Raw genomic sequence first — 18,935 nt, forward strand, 5'->3', positions numbered from 1 at the left:
CAGTTTTGGTCTTTGCCTCTGCAGAAATTGAGCAATATGCTCAATTTTTTTTCTTCCACTTTCCGTTATGAATCCAAACCAATTTTAGTCAATAAATACTCTTTATTGGACTTTTTATTCAGCATTTTATTCAATTTATCCTCTTCGCTTGCATCACAGCATTCCTCTATAAATGGCAACACTTAAAACAAAGCACAGAAAAGCATTTTACACAAAACCGGGATCACCTACCTTCCTGTCAAACTCCATTTTTATAGATGGATATAGACATCTCACTTATAAAACTGTAATAGCACTGTAGTGTTACACACACTGAATTTCTACCATTTTTGTTACTGAGCATGTTTAGCAGATCTCCTAAAGTCAGCTTAAACCTGCTTGAATACAAACCTCTGTCTTCATCTGGACGACCAAGGGATGCTGGCTGCATTTTGTGTGTGTTTCATCTCATATTTAGACTGTGTAACATCTGCAATTACACAACTCCTTTTCTTTTGAAGTTCCATATATTAACGTTCACAGCTTGTTAAATTGTGTATGCATTATGAAACAAAAACCAGACTCGTACCTTGTTGCAGAAGGCCACTACAGTACCAGGTATGAACAGTCACTCTTTGACAGAACTATATGGCATGACAGCCAGCAAGTGTGGCAGCGTGTGTTAAGAAATGTACTTAAGTAATCAGGATGAATTCATTAGCATACCAACAAGTCAGTATTCATTTTATCCAAACCTTCCCACTAAAGTAGATCCAATACCTGACAGAATGCGCTTGGAAATGATTGAAAATTAATCTGGAAGGATGTTAATAATTGATTTATAATTTGTTAAGCAGAAATGCCAAACATGCATTAGCTTAGACTCGCACGTCTGCTTTTTATTATTTGATACTGAGCATAAAATGTTTGGATTTTGGAGGTTGGTGTAACTAAACAATGGAACTTGTTGAAAGACTTTTTGGCTAAAGAAACATTGTCTAACATTTTGTAGACCAAACAGTTTTTAGATAATTCAAGAAAATCCTAGGAGCTTAATCCGTTATTTTAAAACAAAAATCATTAGCTGTGGTCAGATTGTGTGTTTTAACAGTGTTTGGGGGCGGCAGAGTACTACCGCTCCCTCAGAGCTCATTCTTCTCATGGCTTTTTCTCAACTGACTATACAAAATGAGCCTGCATATTAGTCTATACATATTCCGCAGGGCATTCAAGAAGACAAAGGAAGGAGGACTGGAGCAAGAGCACCAGGAAGCCTAAAATACAGAATCCAGGAGGGGGGGGGGGGAAGAGAAATATAGAGAGTGAGTCGAAGGGTGATGAAGGCCAGGCCCTTTTGTTGAGTGCTCAGTCGGCTGGAATAAAGTAGTAAGTCAGTTTCTTGATGGCGAAGGGGTACCAGGACAAATCACCTCGACAGAGGAGAGCGAAAAGGGCACAGCAGAAGTTGAAAGATGAGGGGATGAGAATTGTAATAGATGTTCTTCGCTATTTAGTTCAGGTTCATGCCTTTTCCAGCTGCCTGGCATCTACAGAGATAGAGGGTAGTCTGTTGGGGTCAAACTGAGCCGTCAGCTGTGGTTGTAACCTCTTTGACTGTCTGAATTGAGGGTATTTTTCCCTCCAATTATCTGAGTTTCTTTCCAGCCCTGATCTGTACTCAGGGTTAGGTATACAGGGAGCGATTGAGGGAGTGTATTCTTTATATACAAACTATTGGGATAAACTGCTGTTTCTGTAGAGAGAGAGTAGGTGGAAAATACTTACAGCTACTGTGTGATTTTTATAAAATGCTGTTCAGCCTTAAACTGCTCGATATAGATAAATTAACAGCCTTTAAAAAAACTGCTAAATCTGATTTGACTCAGAACACCTTATTCGATCTAGGGACTGGAGGGCAAACTCTAAGGCAGGGTACACAAATAACGTGCCAAGCCTTGGTGTATGCCATGCTTGTATAACTCCCATGAATTAAAAAAAAAATTTGGTCAAAAGAAAAAAGGTTTAAACTTTTCTCAGTTTAAGTGAACTTTTTTTAATGTTTCTTTCATTTCTCATTGATTTAATATTGCAGAGGGGCACTAGGAGAGCAGCAAAGCTAGTTTTAAAGAAAGTGATCCAGATCAGCATCAAAAGTTAATGAGTTCTCGCTTTGTTTGGCCTCCACCTCTCCTGCAAGTTTCTCGAAACTTGGTTTAGTGGTTTGTGTATAAACCTTGATGCTTCTCAGCCTCTGCTTTGGCAGAAGAATAATATTAAGGCTGAATCACGTATTGTGCTCATAACAGAGATCTGCAACTGAAGGACACAGGATATTAAAGCCTTTGATAAAGATCTGTACAGAAACGTGCAACAAATCAATTTCAAAGGATCAGATCAATTTAAATGTTAGCCATACTCTGACCTTTAGGTCTCTTTAAGTTTTTACTTTTGACACTATAATGCTGTCGACCAGTGATGTGAGAGGATGAGAGGCTCTCTTTAGATTGCATCTACAGGAATAAAAAGACTAAGGTCATTATTAGAGTTTTAGCTCTAACGTCCAACTTGCCATAATAAGCAAAACTCTGAGAGATCTATCTCACTATTTCTTAATTTTTTTTGGTCAAAAATATACCACAAAAGTCCCATATCACTACACTTAGTGTTTCGGAAGTGCTAAAAATGTCTGAGGAAGGCAGTCTTGCCTATCGAGCCCCCGAAAACAATTCCAACCAGAGCTTAGTGTGTAGATTTATGTGTGGATTTGGGACTTCAGCTCACCATCCTCTCCCTGGCTTCTCTTCTATCTTCTAGGTGGCCTACCGTATGAGTTTAAGGTAGTAATCGCGGGGAACCATGAGCTGACCTTCGATAAGGACTTTATGGCTGAGCTGGTCAAGCAGGATTACTACCGATTCCCCTCAGTGTCGAAGCTCAAACCAGAGGACTTTGACAATGTCCAGTCACTGCTCACAAACTGTGTGTACCTGCAGGACTCAGACGTCACCATAAAGGGATTCCGGATATACGGGACACCATGGTAAGAGTGCCACCTGTTTACTTTTTTTTTTTTTTTTTAAATGACTAAAACTGCTCTCCTCACTGTCTAACTGCTGAGTCACGTTTCTGTCTCATCGTGCTGTGGATCCCTGAGGTGACAGTATGCCTTCTCCAAGTCTGTCAGTTTCTGGCTGCTTTCCAGCTACTCGCTGCAGTAACTCTGTAGTCTGCTGCACGCTCACAGCAAGGGGCCTCTCGTACATGCAGAGCGTTATTCCCAGAACGCACATTCCTTTATGAGCTCAGGACCTTCGCCTGCTCCTCGTGCTTATGTTACACCTGTGTTTTGACACAGGGTTAAGTGATACGTGTGGTACCAGGACGCTGTGAATAGCCTCTCAGGTGTGGAAGTAATGCTGGAAGGGGAGCACGTTGGGTACGGAGATGGTGTGAGAGGCGTTCATTCAGCAGACGACTGCAGAGGGGAGTTCTTCTTACAGTGAGAAGTGTGTGCGCAAAGAGTTGAGGATGAAGAAAACTCTCCTGAGATTACTGCTGAATCTACTGTTGTACTTAGTAGTAGCATTACACTGTCCCGTATTTATTTATTTTTTATAAATATTCATATAAAGCATGGATTTTTGCACCATGGAAGTAGAAATCCACGCCAGATAAGGATTTGTTATGTGCGTGTTTTATTTTAATACTTATATTTCATATTTTTAAAGAATGCTATCATCCATTCGCTAATTGATTTTAAGAATTTATAGTTCTCTGGAGGAGATCTTTTAGGAAGGTGAAACTTAAAACACACACACCATACATAAAACCTGATTAAGCCGAATGGTAAAGCAAATATATTTAATATATGCTATATTAAATGTACATCTATATGAAAGCAGCGCCATAACGTACAACCTGCAGTAAATCTAATCATCGGTCATCTCTGCTTAAAACATCGCCACACTCATCCACCCTTGAGTTATTTTTTTCAGTGATTCACTCCATAGAAATGTCCATATGTGTCTGTATCTGTTAATCTGATAATTAACTAATTATTTTAGTCTTAAATTAAAACAAATTATCAAATTTAATCTAATGAATCCCAGAAGCTGCAGTTTTGTCCTGGTGATCTTGGACCACTGCTCCTTCTTTGCCAGTATCCTGTGTCTTAAGGTCCTTTTTATTGAGCTATCTGATCCATTTGCCTTTACTTGATAAGCCAAATAGAAAGAAACCTCTGTAGCTCAGTGTGAGCTGCTGTCATCTCCCAGTATCTGAACAGTCTTGCAGTCTGACCTTGGCTCGCCTGCACTGCAGCTGTGTGTCTTGCTGTGTGACAGTTTAGGCTGGAGCTTTCCCCGTCCTGCTGTGACTGTCTCTGCTCTCTTTGCACAGCAGACCTAAAATAACTATTGAGGTCACACGTTCATCCTTTAGCGGCTATAATTAGCAGGTTTGCAGCCTGGCTTCAGAAGTGGCAGAGGAGAGTGGCAGGGAAGAGGCGGGGGCAAAACGCAGCATTCCTCAGACATCACAGGAGCAGGAAGATGAGATTACACTCTTTTTTTTTTTTCTCCCCTCCGTCCTTCCTCTATTCCATCCCTCTGTTTGAAAGGGGAAGGATGCTACCCCTCCCCTTCTCCCTGGTGGGTGTTTAGTGTGAGGCCTGGTAAATGTCTGTTGTGACAGCTGGGGGTCTCGTGAGAGGCCGAGTGGACAGCTTGGCCTCCCCCCCCCTCACCTACTCCTGCTCAGCTTCCTCAACTCCTTCACACCCATATGCCACCGTGGCCTGAGGTCTGGACTCCTTGTCCAGTGTGAGGTCTCACTTAGCCCTGCAGTGACCCCTCACTTCATCAACAGCTCGCCATCTCGCCGCCTGGGTGGCCGAGCCCCTCCGAGCCTTCAGCGGTCTGCTGCTACAGGCCGGGACCCGACAGCATCACTCGGGAAATGTAGCGTGTAACAACCACCTGATAAATGCGGCTCGGGGTTCAGTCGTCCTCTAAGCTGCTGCTGCTGCTACTGCTTTAAAAGCAAGTTGATTATGTTTACATGAGTGAAAACCTGATGTGAAATGAATATTCAAACCTGAACATCCATCAAAGCAGTCAGAGCCACAATAAAGATCTTTGCTAAGAAAATGTTTTTTTTTTTTCTAAATGTCCTGTTCAGGTTGTTACAGAGTAAAACGCTGAAGGTGCACAAGCAATTTGAAAGTACTCACTGTAAAGAAATTAACACTGTGCTTCTGGCTCTCTTCCGCAACCTTCCTTCACACCCAACCATTTTCAGCAGCTAGCTGCCCTCCCTAAACCACCTCCTGCTTTAACGGGTTTCTTCTTGTTAAAAGGGAGTTTTTCCTTCCCACTGTTGCCAAGTGGGTTGTCTCGATTGTTGGTTTTTCTCTGTATTATTCCAATCTTTAATTTGCATAAAAAAGGTCCTTTAGGCAACTGTTGTTGTAGTTTGGCCCTATACAAATAAAACAGAATTGAATTGAAGTGCTATTTATCAATCTTTATTTGTCACTATTTTCCAGATCTTAGATAATTACATGCCTGAGCAGTGAACATTTTGTACCACTGCAGGTTGTACTTGTATTGTCTGAACTAACCTCTCCAGTTTTGGGTGGTTTAACCAGAGAAATTGTTTTATTGAGCATCTGTTTTCATTCATTTTCTTAAATGTCCCTGAAAATACAGTTTGTGGTGCTTACCTGTGGTGTTTGTGTCTTTTGGTGTGTGTGTGTGGTGGGGGTGCAATTAGTCTCAGATAAATGATACTTTCAGATATCATGCCTTTTAGATATTGCAGTTTTCCCATATATGTTAATAAATAGGCATTTGTTCATATCCCCAGTGACCTATTTTAAAAACACGTGAAATGTCGCAGCCTTAATAATAATAATAATAATTATTGCTGCAGCCTTGTCTAGTTAAAATATATGTATTGTTAACGACAGGTACAAAAAATGATCGGAAGGCAGTCTGGATGTTTCTTGTGATTCTAACTTCTGTTTTCAAAGCTTGTTTGCTCCGAGAAGAAAAACCTGATTTTTAGTTTTTGAGTCCACTTACCTCTCTCTGCATGTAAGATGAAAGAGCTGATTGTTTTCACTTTGAAGGCCTGGCCTGAAAGGAGACGCTACCGGTAGACTGCAGCGAAACTGCCAGCGAGCGCCAGCCAGACTCTGTCTGTCTCTCTCATCATGGTCACCTAAATGCACAGTAATGGCAGGTTTTGTAATAAGGCAGATTGCGCTAACATAATATGCACTGTTAGTTGATTATTTACCTGCCGCATTAACGGGAGAGGACGTGCAAACGTTACCGCTGCTGCTGGGTTGAGATTCACGAGTCCGGAGCGGAATTAAAAACACGACATTCATTTAAGGTTATCGCGTGTTTTGTGAGCAAATGCTTTTGCATATTCGTAGTGTTTCCTCCCTTAAATGAAATATCTACTTTGCAAGTATTGCAAGTTGCCCTGTTGTCATCCGTTCTCGTAAAGTATAGCCAAACTTTTGAGTGTTTGAGGCGCTATGTTTCCTGCCAGGTAAATGACGCTCCGCAACATGGTGACGTCATTCGGGGCGACTGGAATCGATAAGGGAATCGTTTGCAAAAATGGCAAACAATTCCAAGGAATTGAAACAGTGGGAACCGGTTCTCAACAAGAACTGGGTTTTGATACCCATCCCTACTTAATAGTTACTATATACAGTAATGGACTTCTATACATTTTACATCAGATTAATTCTTTCAGTGTAAGATTCAGATAATTATTTATTAAAAGCTAGACATTTTAAATGAGAATAAGAAAGAAAAGTATGTCTTTGTGCCCCCTTTTCCTGTTAATGCCCCCCTGGCTAAACTTTGCTAGAGCCGCCCCTGCACAGTTGGTAACTGTGCAGGTCTTATTCATGAAAATGAGATTCTACAACAGCATAATCCGTTTTCTATTTGTCTGCAGCAGGTCATTAGGTTTCCATTTGCAGTGAAAATATTTGGATCAATGACTGAAGAGCAGCTATCTGTTTTTTAATTAAGTAATATTCCCACACAAATGGATTCAAGTTTCTAATCTCCTTAAACTGAGAAGTAAAGTTTGTTCTGAACTCAGCTCTTCAGGGATAAAGGTGGATTTGAAAAAGGTCGAGCTTCACCACTGACATAGCTTTGTGGTTGCTTAATTATGGGGTAAATTTTTGCTGGCAACTTGGATCGGTCAATTAATTCCGCTAGAGTATCTGAAAAGCAGCTATGAAGGAAAAAATGCCCCAGATTTTTGATGCGTCTCCTGTGCTGCTCGTTTTATTAGTGAGGGGGAAAAAATGTATTGAGAGATGAGCAGAGATGCAAACTCCTCGCTATCATGCAGCTCCAAAGAGAAGTGAACTCTCTGTGAACTGTTATTTTTCCCACTGATATTCTGAGATCACCCCCCTCACTCTGCCTCTGATTGACTCTGACATCAAGTTTTTGTTTTTTGTTTTTTACTTTTACCATCTCACGTACTCATCCTCCTAACCCCTACAGGTGAAAATCATTATTAATAGTTATAGTTGATGTGTGTTGGTTAACTAGCTGTAGGAGTTTGGGAGGTAAATTTGTAACATAAGTCTGTGCTTTACTGAGAGGCTATAACATCTTGGCCTTCTGCAAGCTCTGTGATTTTTAGAACCACTGTACAGGTTTTATGTACTTCATAGTATTTACAAGTCAGCATGTAAAGCAGAGGTCTTTAAATTCTGCCCTTAGACACTGCCTCTTTGTGTCGGCCTTTTTCTAGCCACAAACCTTTCTTAGCTTTTCTTCCTCACTTCGGTTTCTTTACCGGACTTATTTTAAAATGAAAGATTTAAAGATTGAGCTATGAATTATAATTCATTCAATCCTTTTATTTCATTTTATCAGTATTTAGTTATAAAATTAAGTTTCTCTTCCCTTCTTGACACCATTTCAGTAAAGTCAAAAGAAACTGGCTGGCCTTCATAAAGTTGAATTGATCCTTAATCTAAGAACTCCTTCCTGCCATTCTCCTCCCCTAAACAAAACTAGTATTTGCTGCACATGTCTTTTATGCGAGAGAGAAAAAAAAGTTGACCTGAAAAATCTACAAAATAAATTCTTTGGGTTTTTTTGCTGTCCTGTGGGTTGAACTATTTCCACTTGTGGCTGAATTAAGGGTTTGAATTACAGTAACCTCCTTGAGAACAACGAAATGCAGCTCCTGAAACATGAAAAGGAAGATGGTGAATAAATGTTGTACAAATGTCTTCTATAAGAAAAGATCCTTGAGCTTTCAATGGCAAAGAAAAAGGGGGTGATGTATGGAAGCGATTAGCAAGAGGTTACACAAAACATTTCTTGTGAAAGTGCTCTTTCTTTGTCGTTTGAGCTCCTGATTATTATTTTGTAAATTGGCCTTTGAAATGATCACACCTGCACTTTCTTGGGTGACATCTACTTGCTGATTTTTCAGTTCAGCTGGAAATCAAAGCAGCAGCTCCTCGCAGTGGAGAAGCTGAAACCAGGAACAGTTTGAATTGTTTGATTAAAAGATTAGCTTTGGTGATTCTTTACTCGTCAACGTCCTTTCTGTTATTTTTTGTCAACCATTTGCATTTGATATCCGCTCTATGAATGCAACTTCTGTGTTACGAAGGACAAAATGTTGTCAGCGGATGTCCACGTGTCCGTTACAGTGTGTTCTAAAACAAACATGTTCCACCTCTTTCCTGTCGTTATCAGAAGCTAATTTTATTTGACTTGGTAAACACTCTAATGCCTCGTGGCTGCCGGTGCTGCGTTTGGAACATTTTGAGTAAAGCCGTGCTCGGGCCCGGTTCACTCCTGTTTGGAAAAGAGAGGTGATTGGAGTGAAAGCAGTGTACTGTGAAAGACACACAACTCGCACTGTTTAATGACAGATGCTTAACAGACCGAATAGCTAAGCCTCCCCTCCTCGTATGTGCACACTGTGGAAGGATGAGCGGGCTTCTGCACCTTGTCAATCAAAACTCTTTAAGAGCAGCTGAAGGTCTCGTGGAGCTGGACAGTTTGGGATTTTCTTCAGATGAGGTGTTTATGCTCCGGGAAAAAAAATATTTTAACTAAACAGAAAGTTGTTGAGTTTCAGAATTTGCTTTATATTAATCTACTTTTTAAATACCAACATCATTTCCATTTTTCTGGCCTCTCTAAACGATATAAAAGTAAAGTCCCGTTCCTGCAGTCTTGCGGATTTTGCTTTAGGTTTAAAAACTTGAAATGCTAAGATCTGCGCTGAGACACTGAAGAGCAAAGACTTTGATTCTGCCTTTTACCAACTACAGATCAGGCGTTATATTTGGACAGCTTTTAAAGTATGAACAGGGTCTTTTCTCTGTGTGAGATATAATTGAATAATTTAGCGCCATTAAAATATGTGGCTCTGAAATCTTGGCGACATTGTAGCTACTTACAAACTAAGCCTTCTTGTCGGACGCCCTGTTCCTTCAGAGGTCAACACTGTCATCAAATGGAGCTTTTCAGCTGCTATAAAATTTCCTTGCTCACTCTAAAATATTCCGAGTGACTTGTTTTTTTGTTTTTTTTTTACTGTTTGCTTTATTGTTTTGGGTTCTGTCAGTGTCTGTCAGGCTAAACAAGCTGTTTAAACATAATGTTGTAGCGGTAGTTTTTGTTTTAAATTAGAAATGGATCGTCTTCATGCACCGCGTGATCAGCGCACACATTGGTAGAGGGGTGGGTCGTGCATTCAGACTCTGATAAGCTCTGCTCGCTGTAGAGACAGGCCTGTTTTGTGATTCTGGACTTGACCACAACTTAACTCTTTGGCTGAAGGTTAAACTGTTAGTTATCCTTGTGTTCTCTCTCCTTTATCCTCCCAGCCCTCCTCCTTCTGCCATCCACTTTAGAGTGACTAGGTTTCTCCTACTTTTCAAATCTGCCCCCCCCCCCCCGTTTTTTTTCTTTTTCTCTTAATCTTGTTCCTTTTTTCATTTCTCCTCTGTTCTATTTCATTTTCCCTTTTCTTCATTCTCCCATTGTCGGTCTTCTCAGTACTTATTCTGTTAACCAGCGAAATCGCAATCAAGGTTTGCTTGGTATGTTCAGTAGCAAATCAGTGTGTGCCAAGTGTGTGCCTCCCAGAGGTGGCAGATTAAATCCGACTGCCCTCATTTGACTCTCTGATGCACACCTCAGGGAAACCTGGAGGGCCAAATGCAGATTTGTCATTTGCAGATTTTAGCTGTATTCATGTATTCATTTTTCACTGTAAAGGTCAGCCGTGTGTGTGTGCGCGCGCGTGTTCCTCTAAAGTCCTTTTTGCCTCCTCTCCCCATCTCCCCAGATAGATACTCTATACAAACACCCTGACCACATACTTTTGTCTGCATTTGATCCAAAGCTTTTTACTTTTTACTGCAAATCGTTATGCTACAGATTACATGTTAAACAGTACTGTGTTACTTGACTTTGTTTTAAGAGAGAGCCTTTCTAACAACAGTTTGGTTTCTATCCACCTCTTTTTATGCACACCTTGATCCGTCCTCATCTGCTTATCTAATGCAAGGCCACAGAGGGGCTGGAGCCTGTCGTAGGGCAAGAGGCAGGTTATTACAATCTTTAATTGGTCCTTAAACCAAAAAGAAGGCTGAAAATCTGAAAATAAAAATGCATGTTAGCTTAATACGGTGATTCTAAATTGGCTGTAGTTGTGAATGTGTGTGCACATGGGTTGTCTGTCTTGTCTGTGTTAGCCCTGAGATAGATTAGCGGCCTGTGCAGGATGTGCTTGGTAGCTAGGATAGGTTACAGCCCTGCCAGGTTACAGTATAGCAAAACTGCACAGTGGATTTATTTATATCAACTAAATAACTACAGCACATCAACAGAAATGTGTCAGCAGTATCAACTTTACTTTGGACTTTGATCCTAAAGTCCTACATATACCACAGTTCCCTCGCAGTGTGACGCTGAATTCTCCATTTAACTTTTATGTCTTCTTTTTGTCGAACTAGCTTTTCCTTCTTAGGCCCAAATCCATCCTTATCGGTGGGGGAGGTCGTTATGGGCCAAATATGCAATGTTAAGGATTTCATCATTTCTATTAACAGCATACACTAATTGGCACTTAAAAAACTAGAGTCATGTTTCTCTTTTCTCTATTTACAACAATTTCCTCACAGTTACGCAGTTATTTCCAAACTTTAGTAAGGTGAGTGGAGGCAGTTTTAACTTGCGCTATTTTCATTTGTCCACGTCAACAAGATCTGGCATTTGTGTTGGCTGCTTTTAGCTTAATCACCCCTAAGTCACCTCTCTGTTGGCGCCAGCCTCTGTTAGTTTTTGTTGGCCGTCTGCCCACCACATACACACAAAAACACGCACGCACACACATGTGGTGACACACTATTTTACCTGTCAGAGTGAGAACACATCTCCAATGAGGCAATGGGCCCTGATAAATGTCCGTCACCAAAAAGTCAAGGGCTTCACAGCCGTTCTGCCCTCTTTCTTTCACTCTGCAGAGACCTCACTCAGTGAAACTTTCTGAACCTGACGCGTCACATTATGCTCAAATCACGCAGTGGTAACAGCACTTGCACTTAGAAAATTTAAACACTTTTCATCTCTGTGTAAATGCATGCCAATGGCTTTGGTAATTTTTTTATCCAGAAATTCTTGTAATGTCATAGAAAACAAATGGATGGAAGCAATATGTCTTAGAACATTAATGTACAGCTGTTTGATAAACTACCTTATAAATTAAAATGCAAATCATTCTCTTCTCAGATTTCCATGAAAAAAAAAAACTTGGCTACTAATCTCAGTAGCTAACCCCTCTCACGATGGGTTAAAACAAGTAATGTGAATATAGAATAAGACTTTCGGAACCAGCAACCTATGAACATAAACTCACGGTAACAGTCTAATACTTACCAGGGTTTAAAGACATTTTATCTTTAATTTTAAAGAGTTTAACCCATTCAATCCCTGTTGCAAAAGCCCTCTTTGTCTTTTTAGCATCTAAAGCAATTCATCAGATTTGACTTCAGTCTCAAGACTCTGATTCTTATAGTCATGCTCTTAGTTTCCCTTTTACTGAAGTGGAGCGATTCATTTATTCTTTTTTTTTATTATAATATTAAAGCCTGTACATTCTGTTAGTACTAAATTCCTTCTGAAGTTTACATTTAGTGTAGTGCAAAAAGTTTACATAGAGTTAAAAATTAGGTGACCATCTGAAACTGAACTATACCGTCAACTTTTATATCTAAGGATCTAAAAAATCATACATTTTTACCCAAACTACAGACTTCCAAGTGTCCCGTTAATTACTGCAATATTTCAGCTCATTAATGAGCTAATGATTTATTGATGTTCAAATGGTGCCACCTTAGCTTAATGGCGCATAAAACAGAAATCATCAAGCATCTGTTAGCTGAGCTCTATTGTGGTGGATGCGCCTGCTGTATGTGCGCACCCATGGGTGCTACTACAGCTGCAGAGTTACAGAGATGCAGACTGTGTGGAGCCTCCTGCAGCTGGTGTTGGAGGCAGGGTGAGGGCATCCAGGTTAGCAGCTGTGTAAAGTGTTTCCAGTGTGTGTGTCAGAAGAGTGAGCGAGAGGGTCACTCTCCACATTATAATGGCTTCCAGTGTTTCCTTCTAAATCACTCACAATATACATACACATGCAGGCACGTATATTTGTCAAATGGGCATTATGCAACAAGAACATCAAAATTAAAATGTGTAGTGTACTAGGGGAAAAAAGTACAACTGTAGTGCACATCCTCACAGCGGTGTGTTAATACAGGCCGACTAAGTGTTTTACATCTCCCTGACTGCTTCTGGTTGCACCTCCCATCCCCAGCCCAAGGTGAGCCCCCAATATGTCAGAAGGAGAGTGATGGGTCTTTGCAGTCATTTAATAAAGCTCTCCTCCATGGCCTCATGCGTATCAGTCACCGGCTGGCCAGGCAGAGGTCTTCCACGCAGCGGCCGGCCGCTCCATCATACACTCGCAGGCCTGGATAAAGGCTGACACAGCCAAAATCCTGCTCTGGATCTCTGGGCTAAAGTGCAAGATTCACTTGGAAAAAGAAAAGATAATCCATTTACTCTGGCTTTCAATCTTGTCAGCTTGTTAACTTTCAAGTTTGCAGAAATAAGATCAAGTTTTTGTTTGCAGTGAAATCACAATGAATTTCATTCCAGGTGACAGCTGTTTTACTTTAACATGGCATAACTTAAATCTGCTCCATGAAAACGCTGGCACGGCTGCCAGATTCGGTGTAGAGGTTTACAGTTTTTCAAGAAGAAACACTTAGACATTTATCTAGTGTCATATCAGAATCTCCCAACGGGGACAACAAGAACCCCTGCTGTCTCCATCTGCTTTGATCCAGCCCATTTCGTATCCAGACGCTGTGGGAATTGTGGTGACGTTTTCTTGACACTTGTGGTGGATCCAATAAAAGACACATTAGTCATTTAGTTTGGTATCGATTTAGAAGCCTCTCCGGACATCAGGTTTTGGTCTGTATTGACTGATTGTTTTTGTTGTTTTGGATTGAAGCTGTTCTGTGTGTCTCTGGTTGTAGGATTTCTGTTTTCATCAGAGAATCAGTTCTGTTAGAAATGAAAAAATATAAAGTTAATGCATAATAAACCAAAGTTGCCCTTGATTTTGATATTTAGTGTCACATTTTCCCTCCTTTTCTCCAAGGATGATGAATAATTTCAAACATTTGCTCTGTTTATGTTAGCGGTACAGTCATGAGTTAGCTGTAATGCGGGCAAAAAAAAAGTGTTCTGTGTATGAAACTAATAATTTTATATTTTGCTGAGCCAAAGCTGTGTTTCGTCTCTCATGGTGTAGCAGACTGTTGGTGCTGCTGAGGTCAGGTTGCTGTTGGTAGTGTGGACAGGCTCTGGTTGCAGAATGCGCAGAGCCTGTGGCTGGAAGGTAATTGTTCCTGACGGTTTGCTGGTGTGTGTGTTTTTTCAGAAAGTGTGATAGCTCGGTCCACACTATCCGAGATGGCAGTGACCTCATCCCTGGGATAGAAACTTCCTCCTCTTCTTAAATTTGTGAAGCCAAACTTAAGGAAAATAATGCATCTAAAATGTACCAGAAATATAGAACACAGTCTCTACTTAAAAAAATGACATCAATCCGCAGCACTGCCTGCTATGAGTCACCTGGCTCTTTTCACCTAATATGGTTTCCATCTTTTATGTGGAAGCCCTTGATTTTTTGCACAAGGGTGAGAAATGCCATCCATCTGTGGCTGTGAGACACTTAACAGGAGGTGAAGAGGAGATGCATCTCATCTTAAGCTAAATTTGGTTGCGTTGACAGAGATTGATGTGTTTCTTGGACTCATTTTCATTTTGTCTGTCTTTCTGATCTTTAATAAAAATATAACCTACCAAAAGAAAAGTTTGCATCCTATATAAATATATCCATTTTTGAGAACGTGTTTTTCTGGCTTTCTGTGTCTCTCATTGTGAAAGAATAGTAACCTACTCAAGATGTGCCCAATATTCCACCACATGACATCTGTGACCTTAAGTGGGATAAATGATTGAGAAAATGGAAGACTGGATCGTGTTCACTTATTTCTTCTGTTCCACAAATATTTATTTGCTATAAATTTAATAAAAAATGTGTAATAATCTGATATATTATCTGGATTCATGCTGATAAATATGTCCCATGTCCCATCCACCCAGCGATGGGTGGTAACTGTAACATCTGATGCAATACATTGTAATTTTGCATTCAGGTTGTCAGTGTGTTTGCATGTGTCTCCATATCAGATAAACCACAAAACTAGACGAGACTAGAATAGGATTGAACATGTAAATTCACGTAAAAGGAAACTACATTTAAAAAAAGAAAACAAAGAAAACAACACAATAGTTTCTGGGTAGTAAAGTGTTAAGCTGGATGTTAACAACCAGCAGCTGATCTTGGTTTGGAAAGCTAAAAGGCAAAAAGAAGTAGCAGTGATTACTCCTCTGCAGCCTGTCGTGTCTGACCTCCAGGGTCGGCCTGTTGCTACAACTCTGACCAGTAAACAAGAGATCTCTGAGTCCGTGCGACTTGTGTTTACAGCTCAGGTTAGTTTTTGTTGGACCGAATTCATCAAGGAACTTTCACGCTGCATTTGAAGCAGTTACTGTTTTCTGTCCTCCCTCCCTCACTCTTTTTTGTGTGTGTGTATATATATATATATATATATATATGTGTGTGTGATTGTGATTGTGATTAAATGGACTTCTTTGGTGCAGTTGTTCTCCTTAGCTCAGCATCCCCAAAGAATTTTTCACTGTATTTCAAGAAGGTCCTGTTCCACTTCTCTCTTACAGAACAGATATGTAGAGGTCAACATTGTTCCTTTGTTCTGATGAACACACTGGATCATTCACATGAGAGGAGCGTGCAGCAGTTAACTGCTTCACCTACAGTATATTTATTTTTCTTCAGACATGTTTAGCCCTCTGCTGATGGCCTTCAGAGAGATGGTTCCCACACGTTCATACCTAAAAGGCCTCTGAAGTGCGAGTTTCCTATAGATGTTCAGTCATTGTTTAAAAGCTCTTCCGCTTCCTCCCCTTGCTCTTTTCCTTTTCTCCTTTCTACTCTTTCTCCTATGTCAGGACGAGATAAATGCATGAAGGCAGGCTTCCCCCCCACCCCCCACCCTTTTTTTAAGACAAAACTCTGAGAAGCAGTAGAGGAAATTGAAGGAAAAGCAAAGGAGAAGCAAGGACCAGGGAAAGTGTCGAGCTAAATAAATGGGGGAAGGGAGACTGTTGGCGGGGGTTGCCTTTCAGCCTGTTTCACAGTGGCTGAGTACCTGCTTGTATCAGGGGTTGGGTGGTGACCTTTGACCCTGGGATTGGCAGGCTCCAGTTGGAGCGTCAGGTTTAATTAGAAAGGCACACCACGCAATGCTCTGCAGAGCCTCTGATCCTAGACTGCTAACCCTCAGATTCAGGCCTGATCGGGCAGAAGGGACAACAGATGCATGTAATGAGTAAAAAATACACACAGAGCACGTGAGGTCATCTGCTATCAAAGGCCCAAGAGAACAACTGGGCAGCAATTACATTTTATCAATATTTAATCAAAATGTATCTGGTTCTCATTCTTGAAACCAGTATTATGTAGAACAATATAACCACTACATCATAGAAAAAAATTATCTTGTTATATTCCTGTTATTGTCTTTCCACATTTTTAGCCTTTACAGTGAACAGTGCTTTCTTCACATGCTTTATGCAAAGCACACTCTGCTAAATATATTCATTTTACTTACTCATTTTGTCTTTAGGGTTTCGCTTGTTTAGCAGCATGGCTTCTTCACCTGTCCCTTACGCAGTTTCCCACTCAGTGTGTCAGATGTTCAGCTCCTCCTCGGCCTTCTATAGTAATTACAATACTTGTACGAAATGTAGCCCGTTTACAGCTCTGGAAGCCATGCTCAGTGAATTGGAGACCCAGTTCTGCATGCACGCTTGAATATCTAGCAGTGGCTGCTCAAAGGAGGTCATCTGATGGTTGTGGTTTTGTCTGTATTATTATAAAAGCTTTACCTCACAATATAAAGCACCATAAGGCAGCTGTTATTGTGAGTTGGCACTATATAAATAAAACTAAACTGAATTGAACTGAGATGGAAAGAAAATGCAGAAGGGAAAAGGGATGATGGAAAAACTGTGGCGGTTGAGAACAGACAGTATAGTATTCTTATGGTGCTAGCAGAAAGCCCTATTATGACCTGTTTTGTCCAGCAAGCTAACGTGTTGAATTGTCTTCTGTATGCTCCACTTGGCTGGGGTCACAAGGACTTGGCTCTTGCTTTTAGCACTGAGTTCCTCTAACCTGAAGCCAAAGAGTGTCAGTTCTGATTTAATGTTCGTACATGATTGCTGGTTTGTGAGCTGTAACATAACGACTGTTCGCCTTCTCCACTCTTTACTTAATGATGATGGAGTAGAGATGAGTAGACCGTGTTTTTATTGTCTTGCTGCATTTCAGCTTAGGTCCAGCATGCAGCTGCAGATCGCCGGTCCTGTTTGCATCAGGAATTGGTTTGTGCTCGTAACAAAAAGTCCTTGGTTGTTCTCAGGGCCATGCAGGCCCCTGGCACAAGTACCAGCAGTAAATGCACTCAGGCTTACTACAAAGCTGTTTGCCTTCATTATTAGGTAATTCTTTTGTTTTGTGACAGCAAATGTTCAAACACTCATTCAAAATGGATGACACATAAGCAAACCCCTTAAAATGTACTTCTCCACCCTTCCTGTGTGTTTTTGTTTTGTGTTTCATGGAAAATTGTACTTTATTGTGCATCTGCGTCATTCTTAGGTTTGTGATCTGTATCTGCCTCAGCTGTTAAGCGACTGTCGCTGTTACTGGTGTCTGACCCACAAACTTTTCCCTTTTCCTGCAGCAGCTGTATGGTGCACTGAATTTCCAAGAGGATTATTTCAATTAAATAGGCTGTTTGCTGTGTTTGTTTTCTCCTGCAGGAAAGTGTGGCAGTGTTTTGGGTTTTTGTTTTGTTTTCTTGTCTTCTCCTAGAGAGAATAGTGAGAATCAGCCACATTAAGGAATAATGAATGGGTTGGTTGGCAATTTGGAGCCTATGAGACAAGATGGTTGTTTGTGGCTCCAGCATGCAATCATGCAGTGTTGATTTACAGAGTGTGCACGCATGTTAAATGTGCACCCACCTAGTCAATCTATTAGATGATTTGTTTTTGTTTGTTTGTTTGCTCTAGAAGCACCTTAAAAGAGAAGAGGACTGTACCCCAGTGCAAGTAGAATATAGAGATACAAGACACAGAAGAGAAGCTTACTGAAATAACAAACTAAAAAAACCCAAGACATTTGTCATATCTAGCCTGTAATCTTTTTGCAACTCAGGTATGAGTTAAAGTGCCCAGGTCACTCTAAAATACATGAAAAGCTGTTGAGAGCTTGTGTGTTTAACCAGCTTTTGCAGTACTTGCATCTGCCACGACAAAGTCTGGCTTGCACACAGGTTCACTGAGAGGGATGGCCAAGTCGGAATGTCTCAATACTTTCCCCGCCATGCCTTATGCACCATCTGCAATATCAGCACGTAATATTAAACAAGTAGTTATATCCATTGTCAGAACATTGTTTGCAGTGCAAGTGTTGTTAGGGAAAAGGATATAAAAGGCTCCAAAAATGGTGATACTAGCTATAAACTAGAATCGGAATCTTGCCGAGAATCTTCATTGTCATTGTCACAGGTACAATGAAATTAGAAATGGTCCCCGATCATTGCATCATCCCTAATGATATCAAAATATAAATAAAACAATAAAATTCAATAATAAAATAAATAGAATACTTAAAGTGTTAATAAGCGGTATCAACAAACATTCACATACATCCCCACATACATGCTTCAGTTAGCGCATAGATTAATACAAGAGTGGCGTGATTGGCATTTTTTTTGTAGCAGTATTCAGACGTGTTATTGCAGTTGGATAATAATAATAATAATAATGGATTGGATTTATATAGCGCTTTTCAAGGCACCCAAAGCGCTTTACAATGCCACTATTCATTCACTCTCACATTCACACACTGGTGGAGGCAGCTACGGTTGTAGCCACAGCTGCCCTGGGGCAGACTGACAGAAGCGAGGCTGCCATATCGCGCCATCGGCCCCTCTGGCCAACACCAGTAGGCGGTAGGGTAAAGTGTCTTGCCCAAGGACACAACAACCAGGACAGAGAGCCCGGGGATCGAACCGGCGACCTTCCGGTTACAGATACGCTTCCCAACCCCCTGAGCCACGGTCGCCCAAGCTAAGGATAAAAGCTGTGTTTGAGTCTGTTAGTCGTTACGCTAATTGCTCTGTACTGTCTGCCTGAGGGCAAGAG

The 18,935-nt window shown here is 40.8% G+C and overlaps 1 protein-coding gene across 4 annotated transcripts in view; it reads left to right on the plus strand.

Moving 5' to 3' along the window:
• Window positions 1–18,935, plus strand: part of mpped2a (metallophosphoesterase domain containing 2a) — a 78,205-nt gene that overhangs the window by 31,969 nt on the left and 27,301 nt on the right. For all 4 annotated transcript variants that reach the window (XM_005942079.3, XM_005942078.3, XM_042228540.1 and 1 more), the window contains one exon: window positions 2,794–3,019. In XM_005942079.3, coding sequence (XP_005942141.1) covers window positions 2,794–3,019 — 226 coding nt within the window. The remainder of the gene's footprint in view (window positions 1–2,793; window positions 3,020–18,935) is intronic.

This window comes from Haplochromis burtoni, unplaced genomic scaffold (assembly GCF_018398535.1).
Source record: "Haplochromis burtoni strain Fernald_Lab_line unplaced genomic scaffold, NCSU_Asbu1 Contig_330, whole genome shotgun sequence".
Taxonomy (NCBI): domain Eukaryota; kingdom Metazoa; phylum Chordata; class Actinopteri; order Cichliformes; family Cichlidae; genus Haplochromis; species Haplochromis burtoni.